Source organism: Cnephaeus nilssonii (assembly GCF_951640355.1).
Source record: "Cnephaeus nilssonii genome assembly, chromosome: 15".
Taxonomy (NCBI): domain Eukaryota; kingdom Metazoa; phylum Chordata; class Mammalia; order Chiroptera; family Vespertilionidae; genus Cnephaeus; species Cnephaeus nilssonii.
In genome coordinates this window covers 52,744,495-52,771,565 of record NC_137086.1, presented here as the reverse complement: position 1 = coordinate 52,771,565, position 27,071 = coordinate 52,744,495, and the positions used below count along the sequence as shown (strand labels likewise).

Genomic DNA, 27,071 nt, shown 5'->3' with positions numbered 1-27,071 from the left:
AATTGCAGTACGTGCGGTGGCATCCCTGGCAGAGCGAGTGAATTCAAAAGTTCTGTTGGATAATTAACCGCTTCATCTGCTTCCACAACAGTGTCGACAGACTTGTATGTGATTGCCTCGCTTTGAATGTTAGACTGAATAATACTGTGAAGTTCGTAGACATCTTTGTTCTTGGCCACAACAATAGCTCATTCACTCAGCCAATCATGATTCTTATAATTGGTTTGAATATTGGGAAATACTTTTTCAATCAACTCTTCTTTTGACGTCACTAAATTGCAGAAGTTATGAGGCAATGAAATTCGTCCTGAGGTCAGATCAACCGGCACCTTTCTGTTCCCAATTTCCAGCAATTGATGTGAGAATATCTCAGCTGATCGATCATTTTGCAGCTGGACACGCATATTTGTAGTTAATTTTAACGTCTTTACGTGTTGCCACAAAGTATAGTATTTCAGGCAAGCATTTATTTCGTCCGCTGGTGTCGATCGAGGAATTACAGGTAATGTTCACCTGAAATCTCCTGCAAGCAATATTAATGCGTTCCCAAATGGTTTGATGTTTCCACGCAAATCTTGCAATGATCGATCAAGAGCCTTGAGCGATTTTTTGTGCGCCATTGTGCATTCATCCCAAACAATAAGTTTGCATTTCTGCAGTACTTTTGCCATGCCAGATGCTTTGGAAATGTTGCACGTGGGAGTTTCAATGAATTGCATGTTCAATGACAATTTCAAAGCGGAATGAGCAGTTCTTCCACCTGGTAGCAATGTCGCAGCTATTCCGGACTACGCAAGAGCTAAGGCTATGTCATTTTGGGATGGAATTGCTGCCAGAATCAATCTAATTAGGAACGTTTTACCAGTTTCCTCCTGGCGCATCTAAGAAGATTTCTCCAACCCCGTTATTGACCGTGTGCATTATTTGATCATAAATGCCTTTTTGCTCAAGCGTTAGCTTAGGAATATTTGATTGCACATACGATAAAAGAGGAGAGAAGGCATCCTTGTCTTGTTCTTAATTTTAGGTGGAAATCATTCAGTCTTTCACCAATAATTAGATGTTAGCTGTGAGTTTTTCTTACATGCTCTTTTTTTTTTTCTTCAGACCGAAGAGGTTATCTTCTATTTCTAGTATGTTGAGGGTTTTTATCAAGAAGGTGTTTTGTTTGTTGGTTTATTTAAGTCAGAGCTCACGATGATACTGGTCATCAGAGTTGGGAAGTGGCTACAACTAGCTCAGTGGTTACAAGGACTACCGGGCCTAGATCACCAATGACACCAAATGCCTGTGGTACCAACAGAAGACAAAAAGAATGAAACTTTTCTCCGTCAGAATGATTTTATGTGGTATGCATCAACCCTGCTGACGGCTTGCTGAAGTAAGCATAGAACTTGCTGAAATAAGCCAGTACTCCAGGGAGGTAAAAAAGATGATATTTGATCAAGGTGGGCTCTCAGGGCTTGGAATCACTTACTTTTAACATATAAAAAAGAGCCTTTATTTTGTTTTTCATGCTGATTAATCATGATGTGTAAGTTCCTCTAATTTTAAGAAACATTGTTGTAAAAGTAGATCTTAAAAATCTTCATCAAAAGAAAAAAAATTCTGTAACCATGTGTGGTGATGAATGCTAACTACACAGACTTTGGTCATCATTTTGCAATATATCGAATTACTCTGTCGTATACCCGAAACTATCATAATGTTGTATGTTAATTATACCTCAAAAAAAATAAAAGTAAAAAACAAAAAAGATTTAAAGAAAGAAGACTCAATCTTAATATATGGGAGGCATACTGGAAGCTCCTTTCTTTCCCTTCATGTATGCTTCCCGAAAGTCCACCAAGGAAGCCATATCTAAAGGCCAGTCACCTCTGCATGGAGACTGATGGATGATTTGTCCTTCTCTTGTTTCTGCTTCTAGGGGAGGTGCCTGCCACCACCCTCCCGTTGGTATGGGTAAGGTGGGGTGACAAGTGGGAAGTCTTCCTCTTGCCACATGTTTGACTGGAATATTGACAAGGATGGCCGTTGTCTTTTTCTGATGATCCTTTAGAGCAGGGACAGGGAGCCTTTTTTCTGCTATGGGCCATTTAGATATTTAAAACATCATGTGCAGACCATTCAAAATTAGCAACTTAAAAATTAGCCTGCTATATTTAGTCAAACATTTAATTAACTCACCCCTAATGCCTTGGTAGGGCCAGACCCAATGATTTCGAGGGTCTTATATGGCCTGTAGGCTGGATGTTCCCTACCCCTGCTTTAGACCTTTTAAGAGATGTGACTTTCCAAATTAGGAATGAACATGCTAATAGAGCAGTTCCCAAAGTATTGTCTGGGGAACCCTACAAGTCCCAGAGTTTCTTTCAGGGGGGTCTGCAAGGTAGAAGTATTTTCATAGACATATTATGTGCTGACCCAGCTCATCCAGGTTCGGTGAGCCTGAGAGGGGGCGGTGAAGGATTGAGAAAAGACAGAGAAGAGAATGAAAGCTGGGTCTGGGTGGGACGTTGTCCTCTCTGATGGAGAGCTAGCGACAGCGCCACGGACTACAAGCTGTGTCTTTATTTTATAGCCAGATTCCTCGAGGCAAAGTAAGGGTGTGGTTACAACATTCTCGTGGGTTTCGAATCTACTCAATTTACATGCACCTGAACTCTATCAAGCCCACATTACTCAGACACGTGGGACCATGTGTTCAGACCATAGGTTCAAGCTTACAACTATTGCCTCTGGCTATAATTGTGCTGGGACGGCTCTGCCCTCCAAGCTGGGACTTGCACATGGCAATGAGAGGACTGTGCCCTCTCATTAGTCCGAGGCTTGAACCTGTCCAAACACTGTAGCAGCTCTCCACAATATTAAAATCTTATTTGACTTTTTTTACTCTCATTTTCTCATGAGACTACAGAGTACGAAAAAGTCATTGATATGGCTTCAATTTTCACATTGCAAATAATCTTCAAGAAACCGTTGCTTATCAAGTTTTGGTGTGGTTTCAAAGAAGAATGTCAAGAATTATCTGGAACTTATTAAAATATCCCTCTCTTTTTTTGGGGTACATCTCTGTGTGAGACTAGATTTTTTTTCACTATTTCAACCAAAATAACATATCTCAACAGCCTGACAACAGAAGTAGATGTGAGAATCTGGCTGTCGTCTATTATGCCAAACATTAGAAATTTTCAAAAATATAAAACAATGTCACTATTCTCCCTGAATTTTTTTGTTTGAGAAAATAGTTATTTTTCACAGACAGCATGTGTATGCTAACATGTAATAGATTTATTATCATTATTTTAAAACAAATATTTTAAATGTGTCAGTTTTAATTTCTAACATAATAAATAGCAACAGATGTAATCCACATATGTAAACAAAAGCTGACGAGAATTCAATAATTTTTAAGAGTGTAAAGGGGGTCTCTGATAAAAATAACAGCTGCCGTACTGGAAAAATCTAACGATGAAGTCTCACCTCCTATGTATTTCATTTTCAATACACAACTCTCTGTTCATCTCTTCCTGTAAGCTTATTCCTTGTTCTTACGTTTCCCTGTTTTTATCGTGTACCCAACTCTCTTCTTTCTACTTACTGACATGAGTACATTTTTAATTTTACCAGCATTTGACAGATCCTCCACTGGCCTTGATTTCTACCTGGACCACCCAGACTGCCTTATGGTGATGCTTCTCCTTGGCTCTATGTCTTCCACTGTGACCATCCCTTGCCCACTAGTTTTCTCTTGCTTGCCAACACTCTATTCTCTCCTTCTTTTGTTATGTCATGTTGCAAGTAGAGAAAGCCACATGAAGCACTTCACGTGAGGGTTCAGACGCCGGGACCGTACCTTGTAGTCTAAACCATCGGAACAGTTGAAGACCACACACTGGATGGCAAGAGCTTTGGCTAGGTCTTTGGTAGTCTCGGTTTTCCCAGTGCCAGCAGGACCAGCTGGGGCACCTCCCAGGTCGAGCTGCAAAGCCCCCATGAGGCACAGGTAGCAGCGATCCTGAAGAAATTGGTAAACTGTTATTATTATTATTGTTGTTTTAATATATTTTTATTGATTTCAGAGAGGAAGGGAGAGGAAGAGAGAGAGAAACATCAATAATGAGAGAATAATTGATTGGCTGCCTCCTGCACGCCCCCCACTGGCGATCAAGCCTGCAACCCGGGCATGTGCCCTAGACCAGAACCGAACCCAGGACCCTTCAGTCTGCAGGCTGACACTCCATCCACTGAGCCAAACCAGATAGAGCGATAAACTTTTATTATTGAAGGGAACTTATTCTAGCCACAAAATCATAAGTCCTACCTTTTCTATGGGAGGCAGGTCATTCTTTTCTGTGAAAGGTTTTATAGCAATTGAAATATACTGAAAGATCCTGGCAAGGAATTAATGCAAACCTTGGCTTTACAAAGATGTAGTCAATAGCAAATCCTTTCAAGAGTTAATGTTAGATAAAACTTTTTCAGACTATCTATAATAATAAAAGTGTATTATGCTAATTAGACTGGACAACCTTCCGGACGAAGCTGAGGAGGCAGGGGCCGAGGCAGAAGAAGTCCCTTGCATGAATTTCATGCATTGGGCCTCTAGTTTTTGATAAAATAAAGCACTCTTGTTTCAACATTAACCTAAGTGATCAGTAACTTACCGTGAGAGGAGTAATAACTAATCTTGGGCACGCACCCAAATATTCATAGCCATAAGTGTATTGAGAGAGCGCCATTCTAGCCACACAGTTATCTATGTCTATGTTCCAATAATAGCGCAGTTGTCTCTGCCAGTCAAAGGAATCCACTTCCTCTACCTACATAAGTGATAACAATGATACGCATATTAGATGCACTAATTTCAGGTAGTAATATGTTATTTTTACTCAAATGAAACAGGTACCTGGGCTTGAACAAGATCGGTGACAATGTCTCTTGCATGTACATCAATAGTAATTAAGGCAGTTATGATGTTTCTGTGTATTTTAGAAAGAGGGCCTCGAACTAATGCAGCCAGGTCAGTTAATCTCTAAAAATTAAACGAGAAATTATCTGGGTGAGGATTAACAAAAAAATAAAAGAGAAATTATCATAATGGACTTTCAAAAATCAGCTTACATATGTTAAATTCAGAGTAGATATTTACCAAAACTATCTAATTTTAAGAATCGAGAGGGATCCACGATGGTGGCCGATGGGACAGCAGGTTGCAAGATAGTGTGTGAGTGAGAGAGTGAAAGGAGAGTGTGGACGTGCAGGGTGTGTCTGTATTTGTGAGTGAGGGACAGCTATATTTCACAGGACTGTTGGGGACTGGCAGACCAGGCTTCCCTGGCTGGGCAGCCTCTACTTCTGCTGAAATCTCTCCTGGAGCAGCTGGCTCTGCCGCAGAGACCACACCATCTTGAAGGGGACAGCGGCTGTGATTGGAAGCCCAGCCTTACCTTCAAACGGGGAGACCTTGGATACCTCCCGGGACCCTACAACCACATCGCCCAGGGACTAGCTGCCTCAGCTGCGAACCTATGAACACCGAGACTCCAGCCTCCCTGGCTGCGGGCGCCTAAAAAGTATTGCAATGGCTTGGGGTGGGGGGTCAAGTGGAGGAAAAGGAGACATATGTAAAACTTTAGACAATAAATAAATTTAAAAAATAATAAAATTAAATTTAAAATAAGAATAGATAATTCTGTGACCAAACAGGACAATAGTTTAACTTACTTAATTCCTACAACATTTCTATGAAGTACATATTATCTTTACCCCCATTTTCCATGAGAGGAAACAGGGTCAAAGAGGGTGAGTAACTTGATGGCAGTCACACAGTTCAGGAGTGGCAAAAATGAGACTCGAGTAGACATTTGCCTCAGAAAAGCCCATGCTCTTAACCACCATGTGGTGATATCACTGGAGAAGATTAGTTTTCCCTAAAAATTAAGTGAGATTAAGGTAATATGCCTCATTTTGGGAGTAGTTTTTCCTCTGATTTATCAGAAAATGTGAGCATTTTAAGTAGGCCACAGATTGATTAAATAAAAGCGTCTTTGCTAGATTGAACTCCTGATTGTCACCTCCATGGCTAAATCTTTTCCAGAGAAGGGCAAGTGACATTTTTCAGCCCAGAAGGCCTTGAACTGCTGGGCTGAGTTTTCCATAAACCAGAAGCAGGGACCCCCCCTCCACGCAGAAATCAACAGGACTTTCCTTAGGGAGTCCACTCTCTTCTCTGGGCTCTTTGACATGAAATACTATTGAGGGCCGTCAAGTCTGCTGAGGATCCTCTCCTCTTTCTGTTTTAAGGGTGATTATTTAAAAATGAAACACTGCTTGGAAGAAGAATTGAATTTGGAGTAAAAGATTAGGCAGAGCTGCAAAATGGCAGTTCCCAACTGTAGCTTGAAAATTCTTGTAGAATGGCATTTCGATTCATTCCCTTATTTGTTTTATTGATAGTTGTGTGAGGGTTCTAAAGCACATCTTGAGCCTAAGAATAGAAATGGCAGAAATCCCGGTGTTTCCCTAGATTGAATAAACTTCTGTGAGAGACATCTAGGACCCAGTAAATACAATCTCTCCTTAAAGGATGCAAAAATTATAATCCTGACATAGAGGGAAGCCAAGATGGCGGCGGAGGTGAACGGCTGATCTGCTGCCTCGCATGGCAGTTTTGGAAAAACAACTAAAAGATGGACTGGTGAGCGCGGCGACTCCTGCTCGCGTCTCCCCAGACCGGGCGGCGGCTCCTCTCAGCCAGCACCGCAGCCGGGGCCATGAGCTCGTGGGCGCCGCGGCAGCTGCTATGGAGGCGACCGCGGACTTGGCGCAGCGGCTCTCGGTGAAGGAAGAGACCATCTTTCTGCGAGACGGGCCCACCCGCGTCACCGACCTGGCCCAGCTCCCCACTGAGATCCTCGGGGCCCCGGAGACCGCCAACACCGACTTAGAGGATTCTTAAGACTTCCTGTCTTACACTCAAGTCCTCTAGCCATTTTGAGAGAGGAGAACTAAGAAGGCAGTGAAGTGAAACAAAGGAACTTCGCGCACAACAATTTCAAAGTTAAACAAAGGAACTTCGCCGCGCACAGAGCGTCTGCCACCCAGAACCACAGGAGAGCTGGCTGAATGGTGGATTTACAGCTAAGAGAGAAGAGGAAAGAGCGAACTCTGGAGAAGCTGAGGTGCGGAGGCGCGTGGGTCGGGGGAAGGGACTTGTGGCTTTTGTTCCAACCCTAGGGGAGATTAGCGCCCCAGACGCCTGCGGGAAGAGGCTGGACTCTCGGCCTTCCTGTCGGAGAGTGGGAGTGACTTCCTTGTGGAGGTGCGCCCAGCAATCAGTGTTTGCTGCGCTGGAGTGCGGAATGAGGGGGCTTGGAAACGTGGAAAACAGAAAAAGCAGACTTGCAGCCAGTGCGGTCCGCCTCGCCATGGCCTGGTGGCGCCCTGAGGCCCCGCCCCGCCCTGAGACCCGCCCCGCCCTGGGACCCACCCCGCTCGTTTTGCAGACCCGCCCCGCACGTCTTGCAGGCACACCTGGGTTCCAAGCAACGGCTTTTGCATGTGGGTGGCCTGCCCTATGGCAGCTTGACCAGATAAACTGTGGTTCTAGTCGGACTGCTCTAGGGACGCTCAGACAGGAGGAGGAAACTGCAGTTTTTGCCGTAAGTCCTGCTGAGTGGTCTCAGGTAGTAGCTGACCTACACACCATTGGAGACCCAGAAACGAGGGCATCTAGTGGTCGGTGTGAGATGACACCAGATTTCAACCACTCGCATAAAGGACACATTCCAGAGGCAGAATCAATGAGCGCCAAAGCCTTGCTGCACCAAGACCCGGCCCATAAATCTGTCTCCTACACAGCAACTCTTCCTTTATAGACACAGAGGATCTGCACGGCCAATTGGCCTGGAGGACAATTCCTCCCAGCGACACCAACAACAATCAAGACTTAACAATACAAAGGAAGACCAAGACGGAGGCATAGGGCGGAAGCCTGATTGCTGCCCACCACAACAATTTTGAGTCTACGACGGGAGAGCGGAGCAGACACCATCCAGAACCACCGGAGGGCTGACTGAGCAGACGCTCTACAACTAGAATAAAAGAGAGGGGTACTCGGGATGATGCTGATGCCGGCGACCCAAAGATCACACTTTAAGAACTACGGCTCAGACAACACAGTGGCGGCCTGGAACGTGCTCGGCGCAGTTCCCCCAGCGGTCTCCGGCTGAGGGGAAGGCCCCACTCGCTGCCGAGCACGGACAGACGAGCCCCTGAGAGTCATGGGGTGGGAGACTCCGCGCTTGCTGACCTCCGAGTCCTTCAAGAATCTCAACGCCCCGGAAGCGGCCAGGTGCGCACGCTCGGTGACTGGCCACCGCTGCAGACCCAAGGGCCGACGCAGCCACCCCGGACCAGCCCGCTGCCGCGCACCGGGCACACCAGAGCTTCGCCGAGCCCGCCGCCCAACGAGTTCTGCGGCGGCTGACCTGGAGCTCTGAGAAAATGGCCGAAGGAATTACTGAGATGGAATTGACCAACAGGAAATGGGATCAAGAAGACGAAACCCCGCTGGGTCCTGGATCCGGGTGAAGCCGCGTGCCCCTGGGTCTGGGTGAGGCTGGGAACTGGGTCAGGGTGGGGCTGGGCCCCGGGTCCGGGTGAGGCCACGTGCCCCTGGGTCCGGGCGAGGCCACGTGCCCCTGGGTCCGGGTGAGGCTGAATCCTGGGTCCGGGCGAGGCCGTGCGCCCCTGGGTCCGGGTGAGGCTGAATCCTGGGTCCGGGCGAGGCCGTGTGCCCCTGGATCCGGGTGAGCCCTGGGCCCCGGGTCCGGGCGAGGCCGTGCGCCCCTGGATCCGGGTGAGCCCTGGGCCCCGGGTCCGGGCGAGGCCGCGGGCCCCTGGAGCCGGGTGAGCCCTGGGCCCCGGGTCCGGGCGAGGCCGCGGGCCCCTGGAGCCGGGTGAGCCCTGGGCCCCGGGTCCGGGCGAGGCCGCGGGCCCCTGGAGCCGGGTGAGCCCTGGGCCCCGGGTCCGGGCGAGGCCGCGGGCCCCTGGAGCCGGGTGAGCCCTGGGCCCCGGGTCCGGGCGAGGCCGCGGGCCCCTGGAGCCGGGTGAGCCCTGGGCCCCGGGTCCGGGCGAGGCCGCGGGCCCCTGGAGCCGGGTGAGCCCTGGGCCCCGGGTCCGGGCGAGGCCGCGGGCCCCTGGAGCCGGGTGAGCCCTGGGCCCCGGGTCCGGGCGAGGCCGCGGGCCCCTGGAGCCGGGTGAGCCCTGGGCCCCGGGTCCGGGCGAGGCCGCGGGCCCCTGGAGCCGGGTGAGCCCTGGGCCCCGGGTCCGGGCGAGGCCGCGGGCCCCTGGAGCCAGGTGAGCCCTGGGCCCCGGGCCCGGGCGAGGCCGCGGGCCCCTGGATCCGGGTGAGCCTGGCCCCGGGTCCAGGTGAGGCCGTGGGCCCCTGGATCCGGGTGAAGCAGTGCCCCTGGGTCCAGCCGAGACCAAGCCAGAGGGAGTCGGACCTGCATTACCACCATTTGTCCACCATCCAGAGCTGAGGGGTCAGTGCCGACATGTACTCATAGGGGACCGGTGGACATTGATATTGGGTCTCAAAAGAACTGTTGGTCCAGAAAGAAACTCACTACAGACTGATTCATTTGCCTGTCAGCATAACTATTATTGCTCGTCGCACATTCAATTCTTATAAGTATATCTATAGTGACACATGATTTCGCTCATCTAGGGGAAATGATGAACAACATAGACTGATGAACAAGAACAGAACCAGAAACAAGGAGGCATCGATCGGACTATCGGGCCTCAGAGGGAGGATAGGGGAGGGTGGGGGGAGGGGGGAGAGATCAACCAAAGGTCTTGTGTGCATGCATATGAGCCTAACCAATGCTTAAGTTCAACAGAGGGTTGGGGCATCCAAGGGGAGGGGTGTGGGATGGGATTGGGGGGATGAGGACAAATATGTGACACCTTAATCAATAAAGAAATTTAAAAAAAAAAACAAAAACAAAAACAAAAATTATAATCCTGACATTTTCCTCTCGAATTGTATTTTCTATTTTTATTAAGTATTCATCATCCTACCTAATAATAGACAAATATGCAAATTGACCGCACCTATGCTACACCCAAGCCACGCCCACCAGCCAAGCCATGCCCACCAACCAATCAGGATGAGTATGCAAATCACCCCAACAAAGATGGCGGCTAATTTGCATATCAAGACGGCGTAGAAAGAAGCCAAGAGATGCTGAAGGGAGCAAAGCTTCGGAGAAGCAAGCAAGCCGTGGGGAGGAGAAGGGAGGAGCGGAGGCGGGGCCGGGGGAGAAGGAAGGAGAGCTGGGCGGGCTGGCAGAGAAGGCGGGCAGGGGGACAAGGGAGGAGCGGAGGCGGGGCCGGGTAGAGTGCAGCAGGAAACCCTATTGCAGGATTTTTCCTGCAATGGGAACGCTAGTATAAAATAATACACAAACACCAAGGCAGTGGCCCTTAGAAAACTGGAACATAGTTTTAGTGAGAACCCCAAAGCTCTGGAAATCATGGCAGAGCATTAAATCTGTGAAAGAAAGGGAATTTGTTTTAACCATGCCAATAAAAGCCACCAAGACCATCTTGCACAGCAATATGTTCAGTGTCACTCTGTTAAAAATCTCACCTCAAAGTTGACTTTTTCAAAAGCTTCCAGGGCCTCTAGACGATCTTCATCTGTTTCTAAACACTCGGTCAAATCGCGGCACCAAATGATTTGAGAAATGGTCAGGATCACCTGCATGGAAACATCTTTCTTGAGTGTGTGAGGCATCTCACCGACAAGGGAGTCAGAGCTGGAAACAAGGGGTGTCGCTTACTTGAGAAGGGTGGCCAGCTATCACCCATTCTGTCCTCGGCTTCGCCTGATAGTCGGCGATGGCAGCCTTGCACAGGCGGCGCAAAGACGTGAACATGGCTTCTTCCACTTTACCCAGCCATTCCTCCACGTTGCCTCGGGCCTTGAGGCCTTTCCCCAGCCTAACCTAGAAGATAACCAGAGCAACGATAGTATGGCTCACGCGGGACGTGTAGGCTGTCCGTCCTCCGTGCTTACGTAACAGAACCCTGAGCCATGGAAACACGGAAGCTTGACCACAAATACTGGATCTTTCTATTGCTATCCCACCCTGTACCTCTCTTTGCCCCCTCCACTTATTCCTTTATTTTACTGTTTCCCTTGGGAACCAACTCCCTGCAAGAGGAGTCTATCTACATGCACTACGTAAATTCCTTCACTTTCTTTTCCTGCTTGCTGCCATCTAATTGTTGGCCCCAACCACTCCTCCAACCTGTTAAGGTCACTAAGGTTAGCAACGTTCTCCCAACTGCCAACTCCAATTGACAATTTTTCATCCTTTTCATATTTATGTCTTAAATTTCCAATGACTTGACTTGTCTGGGTCTCCTATTCTGTCCTTCTTTTTTGACCCTCCCTTTAAATTTCGTGTTTCTCCTGGATCCTAGCCATGGTCCTCCTCCCTTCTCCCTTCTTCTGCCTTCTTCTGCACTAGGGATGAGCAAATTCTTTTGCAAGAAGATCAATTCAGGACAAGTAAAGTGTTTACAGGCTCATTCACTCCCATAGAGACACCACTGTGCTCTAACTGAACTGAAATCCTCAGCATTTCCCTGCTCAGGTCCTCTGTATGGAATGCTCCCCCTCCCATGGCCCCGCTCCTTCTTCCCTGACTGTCTCTGCTTGTATATGCATGTGTGGGAAGTCACTTGGTTCCCCACCATCTGCTACTACATTCACTTGCTTGGTATTTACCATATGTCAAGCCCTGTGCAGGGCCCTGGAGACACCACTGCTAACAATGAGCCCCCACTGGGTACTGCTCTAAGTAGCTGACATAGAGTAACACTTGAAAGGCTTCAATATCTCATTAATCTTGAATCCAGGCATGGCAGTAGAACCCGTCTACTCTTGTGCCTCTTGTAAGACATGGCTCCCCTTTCTCCACTCTGTTCCCAAGAACAGAGCATGTGCCTCTGCTACTGCACTTAGTGAGCTGCTTTGCAATGTTTGTTTGTCTATGTCTCCACTAGAGAACTCTGAGGGCAAGAGTTTTAGCTTGGTGATCCCTGAAACTGCTGAGCCAGCAGGAGCACTTGATGGATGCTTAGAGTGACAATAAATAAACCTCTACCCGCAACCTAGAAAGAGTAACAAAGTTTTCCTATAGGAACCAGAGAGTATTACGCTAAGAGAAATAGGCCAGTCTGAGAAAGGCAAGGATCACATGATCTATGTACAAAATAAAACGACGAACAAAATAGATCCAGAGACATAGAAGCATGGAACAGACTGATGAATATCAGAGGAAAGGGTGGAGGTGGGGCGGGTGGGGGGGGGGGAGATTAACCAAAGAACTTATACACATATATGCATAACCCATGAACACAGAAAATTGTGATGTGAGGTAGGCCTGGGATGGGGGTGGGTGGGTGAAGGGTGGAGGGGGTCAATGGGGAGGGGGGTGGGAAGGGGACATTGGTAATACTTTCAACAATAAAGCTGTTTAAGAATAAGAATTACAAACAAAAGCCCCTTACCTTTTCTCCCTCTGGAGACAGCATCGCTAAAATATCATTAGTATATACTTTTTCTGGCTCTCCCTCCACGGTGGGAAGTTTTCCTTCAGCAGGAGGCAGGAGAGCAAACTCGAGCCGTGAGATGGAGTCGAAGCATTTCCTTAAGTGCGGCTGCACAGCCTGGGGATTTCGTGTCTGGGCCAAAATCTCCAGAAGCTCATCATTTGACAAGAAGTAAAATCTGGATTAAAGAAAATACTTAAAATGTAACTTGAAGGTGAAACAAAGCCTTATGCAGACACACAAGATAAATCCCTCAGCCACATCTCTTCCCCATCTATGGATGTCCTGGACCCCCAAGCCCGCTGGTCTTGGGATTCTAGAGACGCCGCATGCCTCTAAATACAGTTGTTGTGACTATTAGTGCAGATGACCTCAAACATCTAGAATTAGTACCTGGTAAATATAAGACAGATTTTTTCATAAAAATTGTAAAAAATGCAGGCTCTTGCTACTACACTGATTTGTTCACATGCCTTCGCTACTTGTCTTTGAGCGTCTACAGTGAAGATATATTGTTTCCCCTAGAACCTAGCCTAGTACCACACACACCTGGTAGTCAGTACGTCATTTGTTGGATGGACGGAGGGGTGGTCACAGGAACTTTATTTGGTTCTGTGAATATATGCATGTGGGCCAGGCATGGGATTTTCTCAGAACTTGTCCAACAGGGCCATTTGGAGGCATGAAGAAACCTTAGGAAAAGAACTAGAGAGGGTGCATACCTGGATGCCCAGGGATGAGGGTGAGGGAGGAGAGCCTGGCCAGGGAAGACTCTTCAGCTTCTGTGAGGGAAGCTGCCCATGAGAGATCCCTCAGGATTGGAGGGAATCCGGTGAGTCCAAGACAGGCCCCACGTGGTGAGGGAGGGGGCCAGATGGGTACCACCAAGGCAGGTTTCTCTTGTCACCTTGCCTCCCCTCCCGTCCCTGCTCCACCCTGGAGACCTCAGAAAACTATCAGGAAATGAGATGGTTGATCATCATATACCCTCATCATTACTAACAGCTTCCCTGCAACAGGGGTGGCACAGAGCAGGGGACAGCTTAACCTTGAAAGGAGTTTAAAGTTTTGATTATTACAGATCATTTATTGGGTTAAGGTGACAAGAGGTGTTTTTTTTGTTTGTTTGTTTTGTTTGTTTTTTTTGTATATTATTATCTGAGAATGACCAGAAAATTCATGAGGCTTTATCAAGATTTTGTCTAGAGGGGCAGGAAGAAACTAGCCTCTGGCAGGGAATGCAGAGGCAGTCAATAGTTACAAACAAAGATGCTTCTGGTTGCACTCCATTAGTCCTGCTTCTTTAACATAACACATACATTCATAATTAAATTGTCCCCAAGCCTTGTTTTCAACTGAAGAAACAGATAACGGTAAAGCTTGGACTGTGAGAGCAGGAACAGTATTGTATTCATCTTGTGTCTCCAGGACCTAATACGGTCCATGGCTCATGCAGAGCTTCTGTAAGGTTTTTAGAGTGAAATCAATGCCTCACAGAGCCTCCTGACATCATAAACATTACACACCTTGTTGATGTAATTCTAAACAAAAGGAAAAAAGAGAGCTGATGCTTTTTGGTTCTCAATATTTTCATCGGTAAATTTGTGCCTGGTTTTATTTACATATCATAAGCTGTTTCTTTAAATATAAAAAATATCTTTGATCCAGGTGGGGAACTACTGATTTAAGAGTGAAATAGACAAAAGGCACATTCCAAACCTCAAACTCTTCCGTTTCCATTTTGCTTAAATGATGTTTTAGTAAGATTTATGTAAGATTTCAGTAAGATTTAGTAAGATTCTTTAAAGCCCAACTGTTTCTGTTAAAATTCAACCAGATCTTTTCGATCTTGCATTTCCTTTGCACACACATAGCCTTCTTGGTACTCAGCAACGATCCCTCTCAACCAAGAAACCCAGATAACCACCTAACCCCGGCTGCTTCAGGGGTTGTTCTAGAACAGAACTTCACTCCTATTCCTCAACAGCAAACAGGGAAATCCCATGAAAGATGAACCATGTTGCTAATGTTCTCTGCATTGTGGTACTATGTGCCCCAATGGCTGCAGTAGGGAGCTTTTGCTACCATCAAGTAGTCATACTCTGGTCTTTATAACTGTATCATAATAGTTTATGGCCATGACTGTCCAACTGTTAACCATGAGTTCCATCAGGGCAGAGATATGGCCTTTTTTTCTTTGTCTCTTCAGCACGTAGCATAAACATTTGGTATGTTTTTAGAATGCATAGGTGAGTAAAAAAAATCATTTGGAATTTGTGAAAATAATCCCTTAGACAACTTCTACAGTGACATTGTTAGGCCGCCAATTAACTTAAAGAAACTTGTTCAGGCACCACAGATCTCTCTACCTTTTCACATACACATCTGTGGACACATGGACCCATGGGCACACACATAATACACCCAACAGTGAAGTAATGCAGTGATCAAGAATACTTCCTGCACCTTGGGTTGTTACCCACTTAAACCTTCATCAAAATTGCACTTTCCCTTGAGAGTTACACTCCCTGGTCAAGATATTAGCTGGCCTGCCATTATCACACATCTTTCTTGTTTCCCTCTCTGATTCCCTGATGTTTTGAGGCTGTGGCTTGTTTTTAAGTACATCCTTCTAAATTAATGGATAGTCTTAACTACTAAAAAATATCATAGATTGCCTGTAAACTTACCTGGGAAAGATAACTCTTTTTGATTCTAAATATGCCTCTAGACACTTCTGAATTTGGTCAAGTAATGCGTTATTATTTTGAAATGTCTCCAGGAGTCCTGTTCATCGAAAAACAAAGGTATTGGTAAAATTGTGTTAAAATAAATAGAGAATATAATTTTAAGTGGAAATAAAATATGATCACATTTTTAAAGCTTTGGTTTTATTTGGTAAAAACAATCTAATAAATTAAAATTTGTGGGGTTGGCTAAGAATGTAAAGTATTAATGAAATTAATATTAATCTTAATATTTACTATAATTGAACAGAATTTAATTTGAAACGTTTTTTGCTGGCATCCCTCCCTTTTGAGGAGCTAAGGGTGCACGAATCAAAGCCAAACTGTTGATCCTCCAAATAAAGCCATTCTCTGAACTTTCTTACTCATGTCTTCAGTTTCCTCTGCCATCTTTAGATGCTGAAATTGTGGCAATGGGATCCTACTTCTTCATCACTAAACTCCAGCAACTTAAGGAGCAAGATTCATGTCTTACTTAACTTTGACCTTTTGGTACCTACCACAGTGCTTGGCTTAACCGCCCATCCAAGAATCAAACCCAGTCTTTTCCATGGTCCCAAAGGATGTGATCAATGACCCAATCCAACCCTCAAACTCCCACCCAAGCTCACCTCTCTGGATTTACCTTCTAAGCCCTTCTCCTTGTGCACACAATCCCAACCCATAGTGGCTTCCTTTCTAATATTTGTGCATACCAAGTGCCTTTGTTCTTCTCTCTGCCTTTAACGATACTCCCTCAGATGCACATACTTGTTTCAGTCCCTCATTCCTATAGGTTTCTGCTCAAAAAATCACTTTATCTAGAAAGCCTTCTCTCTCTCCTCCTCCTCCTCCTCCTCCTCCTCCTCCTCCTCCTCCTCCTCCTCCTTGTCCTTCTCCTCTTCTCTCTCTCCTCTCTCTCTCTCTCTCTCTCTCACACACACACACACACACACACACACACACACACAGCTACTCTAGCCCCTTTACCTTGCTTAATTTTTCTTCATAGCTTTATCATCACCTGAAATGATGTATACAGATTTCTTTATCTGAAATCCCTAGGACTAGATGTATTTTGGAATCAGATTTTTTAAAAATTTCAGAAGTTATATCATAAGTCTAGTAAGAACTGGGGCAGCATTCTAATCAAACACCTTAATATTTTTGCAGCAAAAGGTGTGAATATGCACATTAAGTGGATGTGGTAGGCAGAGCTGAAGTCTTTTAGGGATGTCCAGCTCCCATGCCCAGAGCCTGAGAAAATGCTAGTTGATGTGGAAAAAGGAACCTGGCAGCTGTCTTTAAATTAAGGATTGTGGGATGGGAGAGTATTGTGGATCATCCGGCGGACCCAATGTAATCACAGGGTCCTTATAAGAGGGAAGGCAGGAGGGTTAGAGGCAGAGAAGGAGCTGTGATGATAAGATCAGAAGTTGGAGTGATGCGATTTCTGGCTAGAAGGGGACCTGGACCCAAGGGATGCGGGCAGCCTCCAGAGCCCCAAAGTTTTAAAGTTTTCAGTTCTATCCTGCCACACAGCTTTTTCCTTCTGGTTTCTGTTTTATGTTAAGTCTTTAGACAAAAAGTATAGCCCAGCAGACTGCCTCTGGCAGGGCAGCTGTCGTGGTATTTACCAGGATAGGTTATATGCTGCCATCTGCAGGATAAACAAGCTTGCTGAAGCTTGGATACCAATCATGAAGTTCAATAACCATGCGTATGCTGCAAAGAGTTTGATGCCATATCCCTAGAAGATGGAACTTATTAAAACACATTTCAATGTTGAAATTTGAATTACAATTGGTGGTAATGTTTTTAACAGGTTTTAATGAGTTGATTAAAAGGAAGGTATGGAGCCCTGGCCAGTGTAGCTTAGCTGATTGGAATGTTGTCCTGTACACTGAAGGGTTGTGGGCTTGATTGCCAGTCAGGGAACATACCCAAGTTTTGGGTTCGATCTCTGGTCAGGGCATGTGCAGAAGGCAACTGGTGGATGTTTCTCACATTGATCCTTCTCTTTCTCTCTATTGATCTCTCTCTCTCTCTCCCTATCTGCTTCCTTTCCTCCCTCCATCCCTCCCTCCCTTTCTCTCTGAAATCACTAAGAACATATCCTCAGGTGAGGATTAAAAAAATAAGTTATGGAAACTTTTATGGTTACAACTTTGTGAGAGCTTTGGCAGAATGGGGCATTGCCGGGCGGGGGGGAGGGGGTAACTGTTATGTCTTGTTGTCAAAATTGTGAAATGGAAGCATGACTGACACTGCAGCAGTGTTCCCAAATTATAAAGAGAGCAAGAGGTAGCAAGATAATAGTGTTCAATCCACATTGCAAGAGCGTCCAGTGTATTACAACTACTCCTGGTCATCAGTGCTGACTAGAATTAAGGGTTGAGTGTACCACATATTATTAGACTCTCATGGATGATAAACATTTTAGATGATTGTCAAGTCTTTTTGTTCGTCTTTAAATTTTTGTTCTATACCTGGTTGAGTAGCCGCGCGAAGAGCGTTAGGCAGCCGGTTCACCTTCCTCATGATCTCTTTCCATGACTTATCCACCTGAAGGAACATCTTGGCCTCTGCAGGCAATTGCCTCTGAATATCTGGAGCATTAAAAATACTTTCCAGGTACAGCCAGTTTCTCTGGCAGTTCAGCCACTCTTCCTGGGAGGAAAATATGGACATTGTCAAATATTAACCTCAAATTAAAAACATACAGCTACATTAAAAATAATTATGTGGGAGGCTCACTGTCTCTTTTTCCTTTTGGGGGCTTCTTATGGGTCTGTTAAAATGAAACTTCTTACAGAGTTCAAGACTCGCCTCACCCCAATTTCAACCCATTTTCTACTGAATAGTTATAATGAGTCTACTGTGTGGTCGCTAGGATGGACCCAGAGAAGGATTAAAATCCCCAAAGGAAACATTTGGGGTTGGGGTATGCTTATTTAAAGCAATCTGAAGGGCTGGGAAGTGGTAAGGTTAGTGACTAGTTCCGAATATAGGCTGCAACAAAAGGAGGTTTACAGTCATGAGCATGCGAAACATACTTTATTCTTGTATTATCCTCTATTAATTATTGTATTATTTCCCCACATGAACTGTAATGCTACTTTTGCCTCACCCTGTATAGAAAGGATTACAAAAAATGTTTTTTTCAATTATGTGTATATTCTTCCCTTCCCATTTAAAAAAAAGAAGAAATATATGATTGTTTAATAAAAAAAGAAATATATTTCCTTCAATCAAAAAAGTAAAACCTGCTAATGACAGAATGTGGCAAATACAGAAGAATGGGAGGAAGAAGAGCATTACTCATTGCTTTTCTCATGGAGACAATCACTGATAATCAAAGAAACCAGAAATGCAATGTCAGAACTCAAGTTTATAGACCTCACCCTTCTTTGTGCCTCCTGCCCAAGATCCAGGAAAAGGTTTCTCACTTCTTGTTGGGCCTCAGGGGAAGGGTAGAGAAGGGTGGGGGTAAAGGGGAGAGATCAACCAAAGGACTTGTGTGCAAGCATATGAGCCTAACCAGCGGTTAAGGACAACAGGGGGGTGGGGGCATGTGTGGGGAGGGGTGGGGGATGGGAATGGGGGGATGAGGACAAATATGTGATACCTTAATCAATAAAGAAATTAAAAAAAAAGTTTCTCACTTCTTACTCAAGATTTGGGGGTTACATGTAAGCCCTAATGTTAAAACTAGTTCCTGGTTTACCTCAGGTCTCACACTTTCTATTCTCTGGAGGATCTCCAATAGTCAGCATTGGATTATTTTAAGGATCCTCATGGGAACATGTCCTTTATGCTGATCTATAATCCCTCCCTTCAGAGGGCTCAGCCATCAGTACAGAAGGCTGGACACGGGTCAGATTATAAAGTGTTCACTGAAGAGGATGAACTCCTGAGAAAGATCTCTATGAAACAACGTTGGAAAAAATTGTGTTTTTTCCCCCCCTGCCAGTGGCTTTATTATTTCACAGATAATTCTTCATCTTAGAATACATATATAGAAACCTAAATGCAATGAAATCAAGCTAAAAAGCTGAAGTCTAAGTAAGAGATTGGATGGGAACAAAGTGCAATCAGTGTGAGTGAGTTTTCTGCTTTGCTGTGGGATAATCTGAAGTAGAATCAAATAAAAAGGAGGTGGGTGCCACAAGAAAAGGTACCAAGAATCTTCAAGTAACAGTGAGTGTTTTTCTACAAACACTCACTGTTACTTGAAGGCAGTTGTTGTGGCCAGACTCTTACGGTGGCCCCCTAGATCTGCTGTTCACACCCTTGTGTGATCCTCTGCCCTTGAGTGTTGGGTGCTTGCTTACAGCCACAGAGAGCATGGCAAAGGTAACAGAATGTGCACAATTATGTGTATACTAGAGGCCCGGTGCACAAAATTCATGCACTCAGGGGGTGGGGGACGTCGCTCAGCCCAGACTGCACCCTCTCACAGTCTGGGAGCCCTCAGGGGATGTCTGACTGATGGCTTAGGCTTGCTCCAGCAGTTGGACATCCTTAACACTGCTGTGGAGGCGGGAGAGGCTCCTGCCACTGCCGCTGCACTTGCCAGCCATGAGCTTGGCTCAGGGCTTCTGGCTGAGCGGCACTCCTCCCGTGGGAGCGCACTGACCACCAGGGGGCAGCTCCTGCATTGAGCGTCTGCCCCCTGGTGGTCAGCACATGTCATAGCGACCAGTCTTTCCACTGTTTGGCTGATTTGCATATTGGCCTTTTATTATATAGGATTCATCTTGCCAGGAGTCTTTCTCTACCTTGCTAGATTAACAGTGATTGTCTCCACGAGGAAAGCAATGAGTAATGCTCTTCTTCCTCCCTTTTACCATGCTGGGGAAAGTCCACATAGAAAGAAAACAGAGCAACATGAAAGATCTGAGGATGGCCTCCAGATCACAGCTAGCAAAAAACTGAAGCCCTTAGTCCCAGAGTTGCAAGGAAATCATTTCTGCCAGCAACCCAAGTGAGCTTGAAAGTGTATCCCTCTTTAGTTGAATAGGTGATGAGAACTCAGTCCTGGACCACATCTGCACTGAACTCTTATGAGGTCCAAACTAGGAGACCCAGTTAAACCACACCTGAACTACTGACCCACAGAAACTAGGCGATAATAAATGCCTATTATTTTATGCCACTAAGTGTGTGGTATTTTGTTTCATAGCAATAATGACTAATACAAGGGTGATGGGATAATCTTGGAAAGAAGGGCTCTAATAGATTTGAATTTTCCTTACATTCTGATCATAATAAGATGTCATCAATTAAATATTATATCTAAACTATATAATAGTTAAGTGATTGAACAAATGATTTCTAAGCTCCAGTGGCTCTCCAGTTCTCTGAGTCCCTGAACTGAACTTAACCTTACTCACCAGTGTTTGATTAAATAAAGCAAGTTGCTTCTGCCATTCATCCACTCGAGTTTTCAGTGGACCAACATAACGTGACGAGGCAATGGTGGTGACATTGATGGTGCTGTCATCAAGAAGGACCTATAAAGAAAGAAGAAGAAAATCATGCAGCATCATGTGCTTGTGCTTTCAAAGATAATTACAGGTATTTAGCCCCAAGAGTCTATTTAAAATCTTGCTTCTTGAACAAATAGCTTCTAGGCGTCCTCAAACTACGGCCCGCAGGCCACATGCAGGTGTTTTTGCCGTTTTGTTTTTTTACTTCAAAATAAGATATGTGCAGTGTGCATAGGAATTTGTTCATAGTTTTTTTTTAAACTATAGTCTGGCCCTCCAACGGTCTGAGGGACAGTGAACTGGCCCCCTGTTTAAAAAGTTTGAGGACCCCTGGCTTAGCCTGACATACTGGTACCTCCCCATCCACTTTCCCTCCATATCCTATGTACTATGGCTTTTATGGCTTACAACCCAATATCATGTTCTCTCAAATGCCATAAAGGGTTGTCTGATTGCCAAGTCTTGGCTATTTCTGTAATTATTATTGGCATTTGTTTTGGTTTGGTTCAACACTCTTCTCTCTCACATCCTACTTTAAAGTACCTGGTACCTTCTTAACACTATTTAGTCATCCAGGCCTTTATTTCTCGAAGTACTCAAAACTAGGAAAAGACAGAAAAATTAGCTGTCTTTTCTAACCAATGAAACATCACTTTCCCTCAATTAACTTTAGGAAGAGGAAAATTTCATTAATTCATATCAAGCTCTGAATGATTATAGACAGTTTTCCCTCTACCTCCAACCTTACACTATAGCAACTCTCATAGAACATATGCATTAAAAAATAAAGACTGCTAATCTAAAGGACTTCAATTGCTCTATTTAAATTATAAACTTCTTGAGAGCAAAAGCCCCATCACCTAAAATCACTTGGCCTTATTTTGACCGACTTTCATCTTGAGTCTGCTCTCCCATCCACTGCCCAGAATAACATCTGATCTTGCTCTACCAGCCTATACCTGGCAAAGCCATTTCATCTCCAGTTCTGGCCTGGATACAACCTAATAGACCAGGGCTTTGCTTTTTAAATTGAGCTGTAAGATCCAGATCCCTTTGCTAAACAAATGTGTCTTTGGATTTTAAGTCACTAAGAATATTCCAAACACACGGAATATAGAGCATGGCCATGTACTCCTACTCTCAAAAAATTCAAGAGAATTTAGCTTCTCAGTGTGCTATAAACCTGAAATATTCATTCATGTTTCTTTGCTTCATTTAAGTGGTTTGAAGTGCCCTTCTGTGCTGAAGGGCATTCTCATCTATGTCTATCAAATCTCATTTACCCTTTAAGGTCCAGAATGTCTTAGCCGGTCAAGGAAGGATTCTCTGATTACTTCAGTCATAAACGATCTCTTTGCTTTTCTAAATTATTCAACAGTTACAGGATTACAACTCTTACACATATATGCCATTTTTATTGCTTTTCTAAATGGTTCTCATACACAAGCATTCATGTCAACTATTTATACTCATACTTTTCCTTCCTAATTAAATTTTTCTTATTTAATAACTCATATTCCATTTCTCCATCATAATCTCCCATAAAAGATTTAGGACTTGTTCTGGCCAGAACCTTCACCATAAGTTTTCAATAACCCAGTTACCCACCTGTATGTCGTCTGTGCCACCTAGGATAAATACATCTTTGGTGTCTCGGTGAGGGAGAACGACAAATTCAGTTGTTTTCCAAGAATCCTCCACCTTAGAAAGAATTCAAGTCTTAGGATATCTAAGTTCATTTGTGTTTAGGTACTTAAGAAATGCATGAGAAATGAAATAGGTGAAAGTGCCATAATAATCCCATTCTCCTCCTTTACAACTTTTAAAATCCTTAAAATCCTTTTCTCAGCTAAATAACCCTGCTTTACTTAATTTTATTGACAGATGTTCATACATATGAATAACTTGTGATACTTTAATGTGTATTTCCTATCACTTTGTGTTTTAATTAAAAGGTAAAAATCATTTTACACATGTGATTGGTAAGTCATGTGTGAATTTTTAGGGAAAGGAGGTTAAGTACACTATATAGAGAACTTTTTTCAACATCTTTTGAAGTATTTCACATAGTCTTTTCTAGTAGTTTTAAAGATAATGTATTTTGATGTAAAATATATTCTTTGGTTTGTGTTTTTTTTTATATAAGCATGCAAATTTCAAACGTAGTTAATGTTGGGCTATAAGCTAAGTAGAAGGAAGATATTTAAAATTGTGATAACAATAATAATGATAATAAATATAAGGAAACACTAGAAGGACGATTGATAATGAGAGGATGAGAGCTGCACTGTTGAAAAATCTATCCAGATAACCCAAAAGTTGGTGATATGAAAAACTTTACCTTACCTGATCTTAAGGACATATGTTTTTCATATTTACCTTTTTAAGAATTACTTCTAAGGCAGCTTCTCCAGAAGCCTGTCCTGAAATGTCCTGGATTTCTTGGGCAAAGTCGAAAACATGCAACTCGGCGAGCCTCTCTAAGGTTAATGGCGTTTCAAGGTCCAGTAGGGTGGCATCAACTGTGTGTTCAATAGCTGTCCAGTGTCTAGCCTTCAAGGTTGGGTTCCTCAAATCAATGATAACTGGCAGCTGGAAAACAAACACGCTCAAAGGCACCATGCTTTTTATCTTAAAAACACAGTTTTTAATCTGAGAATGTAGAGATCTGGAAAGAACATCACTTACACTCTTACAACAGAGAAAAATCTGAACAAACTTCAAATTAATGACTTGTATTGAACCTATCAGAAACCTAAATTGCAGGTCAATGAACTAACTCAATCTTGTAGTACCCACAGTTTACGCCACATCAAGAAACAGAATCTGAGAGTTTGATTATCTAGGACACTTGCCTTGGGATGCCACGTAAGTGAGCTGGAAGACTCAGCTATATTTAAAAAAATAAATTGTTAAAGATTGAGCGTGGGGTAGCATGAGAGGGTGAAGTACCTGGGGGCTACAAATATAGAGGTGTTCATAGGAAAGACTGGGGAGACTCTTAAGAAACCCTACCTTATGGTGCTGGCAGGAGAAGGAAACAGCAGCCACTATTGTAACTAACCATCCAATCTCTCCTAGCTTCCTTCTGGTACCAAAGCCTTAATGTCAGAGAAGGGAGGAACAAAAACTCTCACCTAAGATATTGGTGATAACTAATTGTAGGTATTTATAAACATTAGGAGAAATAGAACAGGAAAAATAAAAAAGCTCTACCCACAGGGGAGGAACAGAAATACACTGTAGGCTCCTAACTACAGACGGAGGAGGGGCAGGAATACTTAGGAAAGTAATAACCCTGAGAACAAGGGACACAATGCCTTGTTAAGATAGAGTTTAATCAGAATAGGAGGGAATGCCCCTTTTTATTTCTCCTACCAGGTGAACAAGTATTGAGTGGAAAAAACAGTGGAATACAGAGTGGAAAGCTATAAGAGACAGATTCTTTCTGGGCACAATACAAAGGGAGGCCACAAGGTCAGGGGGAAATGGAAACAATGATCTTCGGCAAACCAGACCAAACCCTAAACACAAGGTATCACTAGGACAATTTAAAGGCTGTGGTATACTGAAGGCAGCTATAGGAACATCAAACCTCAAATGCACCCCAGTTCCTAACTAGATTTAACGTAACGTGCCACACAAAACGCCAAGTGGAAGGAAAGGCATTATTTACTAGATTACACAAATATAGAAATTTTGGCTTGTAACCAAAATTTAAGTAGTATATTAAAAGACAAGACAAACATTTATCCAAGAGACAAAAAACAATCAGAACCAGACTCAGATATGACACATGTTAGAATTAACAGACAGGGACTATAAAAGAAGTGTGATTAATGCCCTGACCAGTGTTTCACAGTAGTTAAAGTGTCAGCTCTCACACTGATGGGTCAAAAGGTTTGATTCCTGGTCAAGGGCACCTACCTTGGTTGCAGGTTCCATCCCAGACCTTGGTCGGAGTGCATGTGGGAGGGAACCAATTCATGTGTCTCTCTCACATCGATGCTTCTCTTGCTCTCTCCCTCCCTCCCTTCCACTCTATCTAAAAATCAATGGAAAATTTCCTATGGTGAAGATTAAAAAGTAGAAAAATAAAAAAATAAAATAAAATTTAAAAAGTGTGATTAATATATTAATGGTTTTATTAGGAAAGGTAGACAACATGCAAAATCAGATGGGAAATGTTAATATGAAGATGGAAACTATAATTAAACAGATGTTAAATATAAAAAAGATAGTAAGAGAGATAAGGAGAGCCTTTGATGAACTTGACACAGCTAAGAATCAGTGAACTTGAGATAAATGAGTAGAAATTCCCCAAATTGATACACAGAGAAAAATTAGTGTCTCCTTCCTCTCCCACAAAAACCTGTAACCTAATATGCAAGAGCTGTGGTACAATATTGGATAGTCTAAAACACATGTAATAAAAATTCCAGAAGAATAAGCGATAGAAAACAGAGCAAAAGAGAGATTTGAAGAAATAACAGCTACATTGCATTTTTTTTTCAAAATTAAAGACAGATACCAAACCAGAGATCCAAAAAAACTCAGAGAAAACCAAGCAGAATAAATACAAATCATAAAAACTGCAACAATAACATAATGACATCAACACACACATAGGCATATTGCATTGCAAGCTGCCAAAAAACAAGGAAAAGATAAAATCTTGAAGGCGGCCAGACAGAAAAAAACATGTTATCCACAGAAAATCAGGAAAAAGAACTGCAGCTGATTTCTTGTTAGAAACCATACAAGCAAGAAGATAACAAAAGGATACTTTTAAATTTATGAAAACAAACCAAAACAAAACGTGTCAGTTCAGAATTATATACTCAGTGAAAATATCACTCAAAAAAAATTAACAACTTTCTTATAACAGAAATTTAGGGAATTCATTGTTAGCATATCTACTCAGTAAGGAATATTAAAGAAAGTTCTTCAGGCAGAATGAATATGCTGTGAGTCAGAACCTTAGATCCTTATAAAGAAATAAAGAACATTGGAAATGGAATAAAGGCAAAATAAATTTTGTTTCCTTTTGTATTATATTAAAAGCTAACTATCTAAAACAAAAATAATGACAATATGTTGTGTTTGCTGTATATGTAAAGACAAAACACATGACATTAGCAAAAACATTAGATAATCAACTGTAGTAATGTACACAATGGAATATTACTCAGCAATAAAAACTAATTAACTATTGCTTCATGTAACAACATAGAGGGATTCTTAAAATTCTAATTAGGCCTGCGGGGATCTGGCTGAAACCAGCTCTCCAACATCCCCTGCGGGGTCCCAGATTGTGAGAGGGTGTAGGCCAGGCTGAGGGACCCCACTGGTGCACGAATCTGTGCACTGGGCCTCTAGTTATGAATAATGTTGCTATGAACATTCATATGAAAATCTAGGGGAAATAATGAACAACATAGACTGATGAACAAGAACAGACCCAGAAACAAGGAGGCATGGATCAGACTGTCGGGCCTCAGAGGGAGGGTAGGGAAGGGTGCGGGTAAAGGGGAGAGATCAACCAAAGGACTTGTGTGCAAGCATGTGAGCCTAACCAGCGGTTAAGGACAACAGGGGGGTGAGGGCATGTGTGGGGAGGGGTGTGGGATGGGAATGGGGGGATGAGGACAAATATGTGATACCTTAATCAATAAAGAAATTAAAAAAATTTTTTTTCATGTGAACGTAAGTTTTCAGTTCTCTTAGGTATATACCTAGTGGAGTGACTTGGTAAATTGTTAACTTTATGTTGGTTTGAGAAACTGCCAAACCAACGAGGCTGTACCACTTTATAATTTCACCAGAAACATATGATGGTTCTAATTCCTCCAGATCCTCGCCTATAATCTGTCTTTCTGATCCTTGTGGGTACAAAGCAGTATCTTATTGTGGCTTTGTCTTTTTCTGATAACTAATGCTGTTCAGCATCTTTTTACGTATCTTCTTTGGGGAAATGTCTATTAAATCCTTTGCCCATTTAAAAGTATGTTTTTTACCTTTTTATTTTTGAGTTATAAGAGTATGTTATGCATTCTGGATATGAGTGCATATCTTATATGCATTTTTCTAAGTGAATGAGGCCAGACCCAAAAGCCTCCATATTGTCTCATTCAATTTATATCATTTTCTGCAAAAGAAAAGACTATAGGGTCAGAAAACAGATCAGTGGTTGCCTGGGGTTGGGACTGAAGATGGA

The 27,071-nt window shown here is 43.6% G+C and overlaps 1 protein-coding gene across 1 annotated transcript in view; it reads right to left on the bottom strand.

Moving 5' to 3' along the window:
* Window positions 1–27,071, bottom strand: part of DNAH6 (dynein axonemal heavy chain 6) — a gene marked incomplete at its 5' end in the record, with an annotated part of 218,796 nt that overhangs the window by 118,245 nt on the left and 73,480 nt on the right. Inside the window, 11 exons of the mRNA XM_079791646.1 lie at window positions 3,857–4,018; window positions 4,668–4,823; window positions 4,910–5,035; window positions 10,664–10,774; window positions 10,857–11,021; window positions 12,595–12,814; window positions 15,327–15,423; window positions 17,852–18,032; window positions 20,759–20,878; window positions 22,463–22,555; window positions 23,234–23,446. Coding sequence (XP_079647772.1) covers window positions 3,857–4,018; window positions 4,668–4,823; window positions 4,910–5,035; window positions 10,664–10,774; window positions 10,857–11,021; window positions 12,595–12,814; window positions 15,327–15,423; window positions 17,852–18,032; window positions 20,759–20,878; window positions 22,463–22,555; window positions 23,234–23,446 — 1,644 coding nt within the window. The remainder of the gene's footprint in view (window positions 1–3,856; window positions 4,019–4,667; window positions 4,824–4,909; window positions 5,036–10,663; window positions 10,775–10,856; window positions 11,022–12,594; window positions 12,815–15,326; window positions 15,424–17,851; window positions 18,033–20,758; window positions 20,879–22,462; window positions 22,556–23,233; window positions 23,447–27,071) is intronic.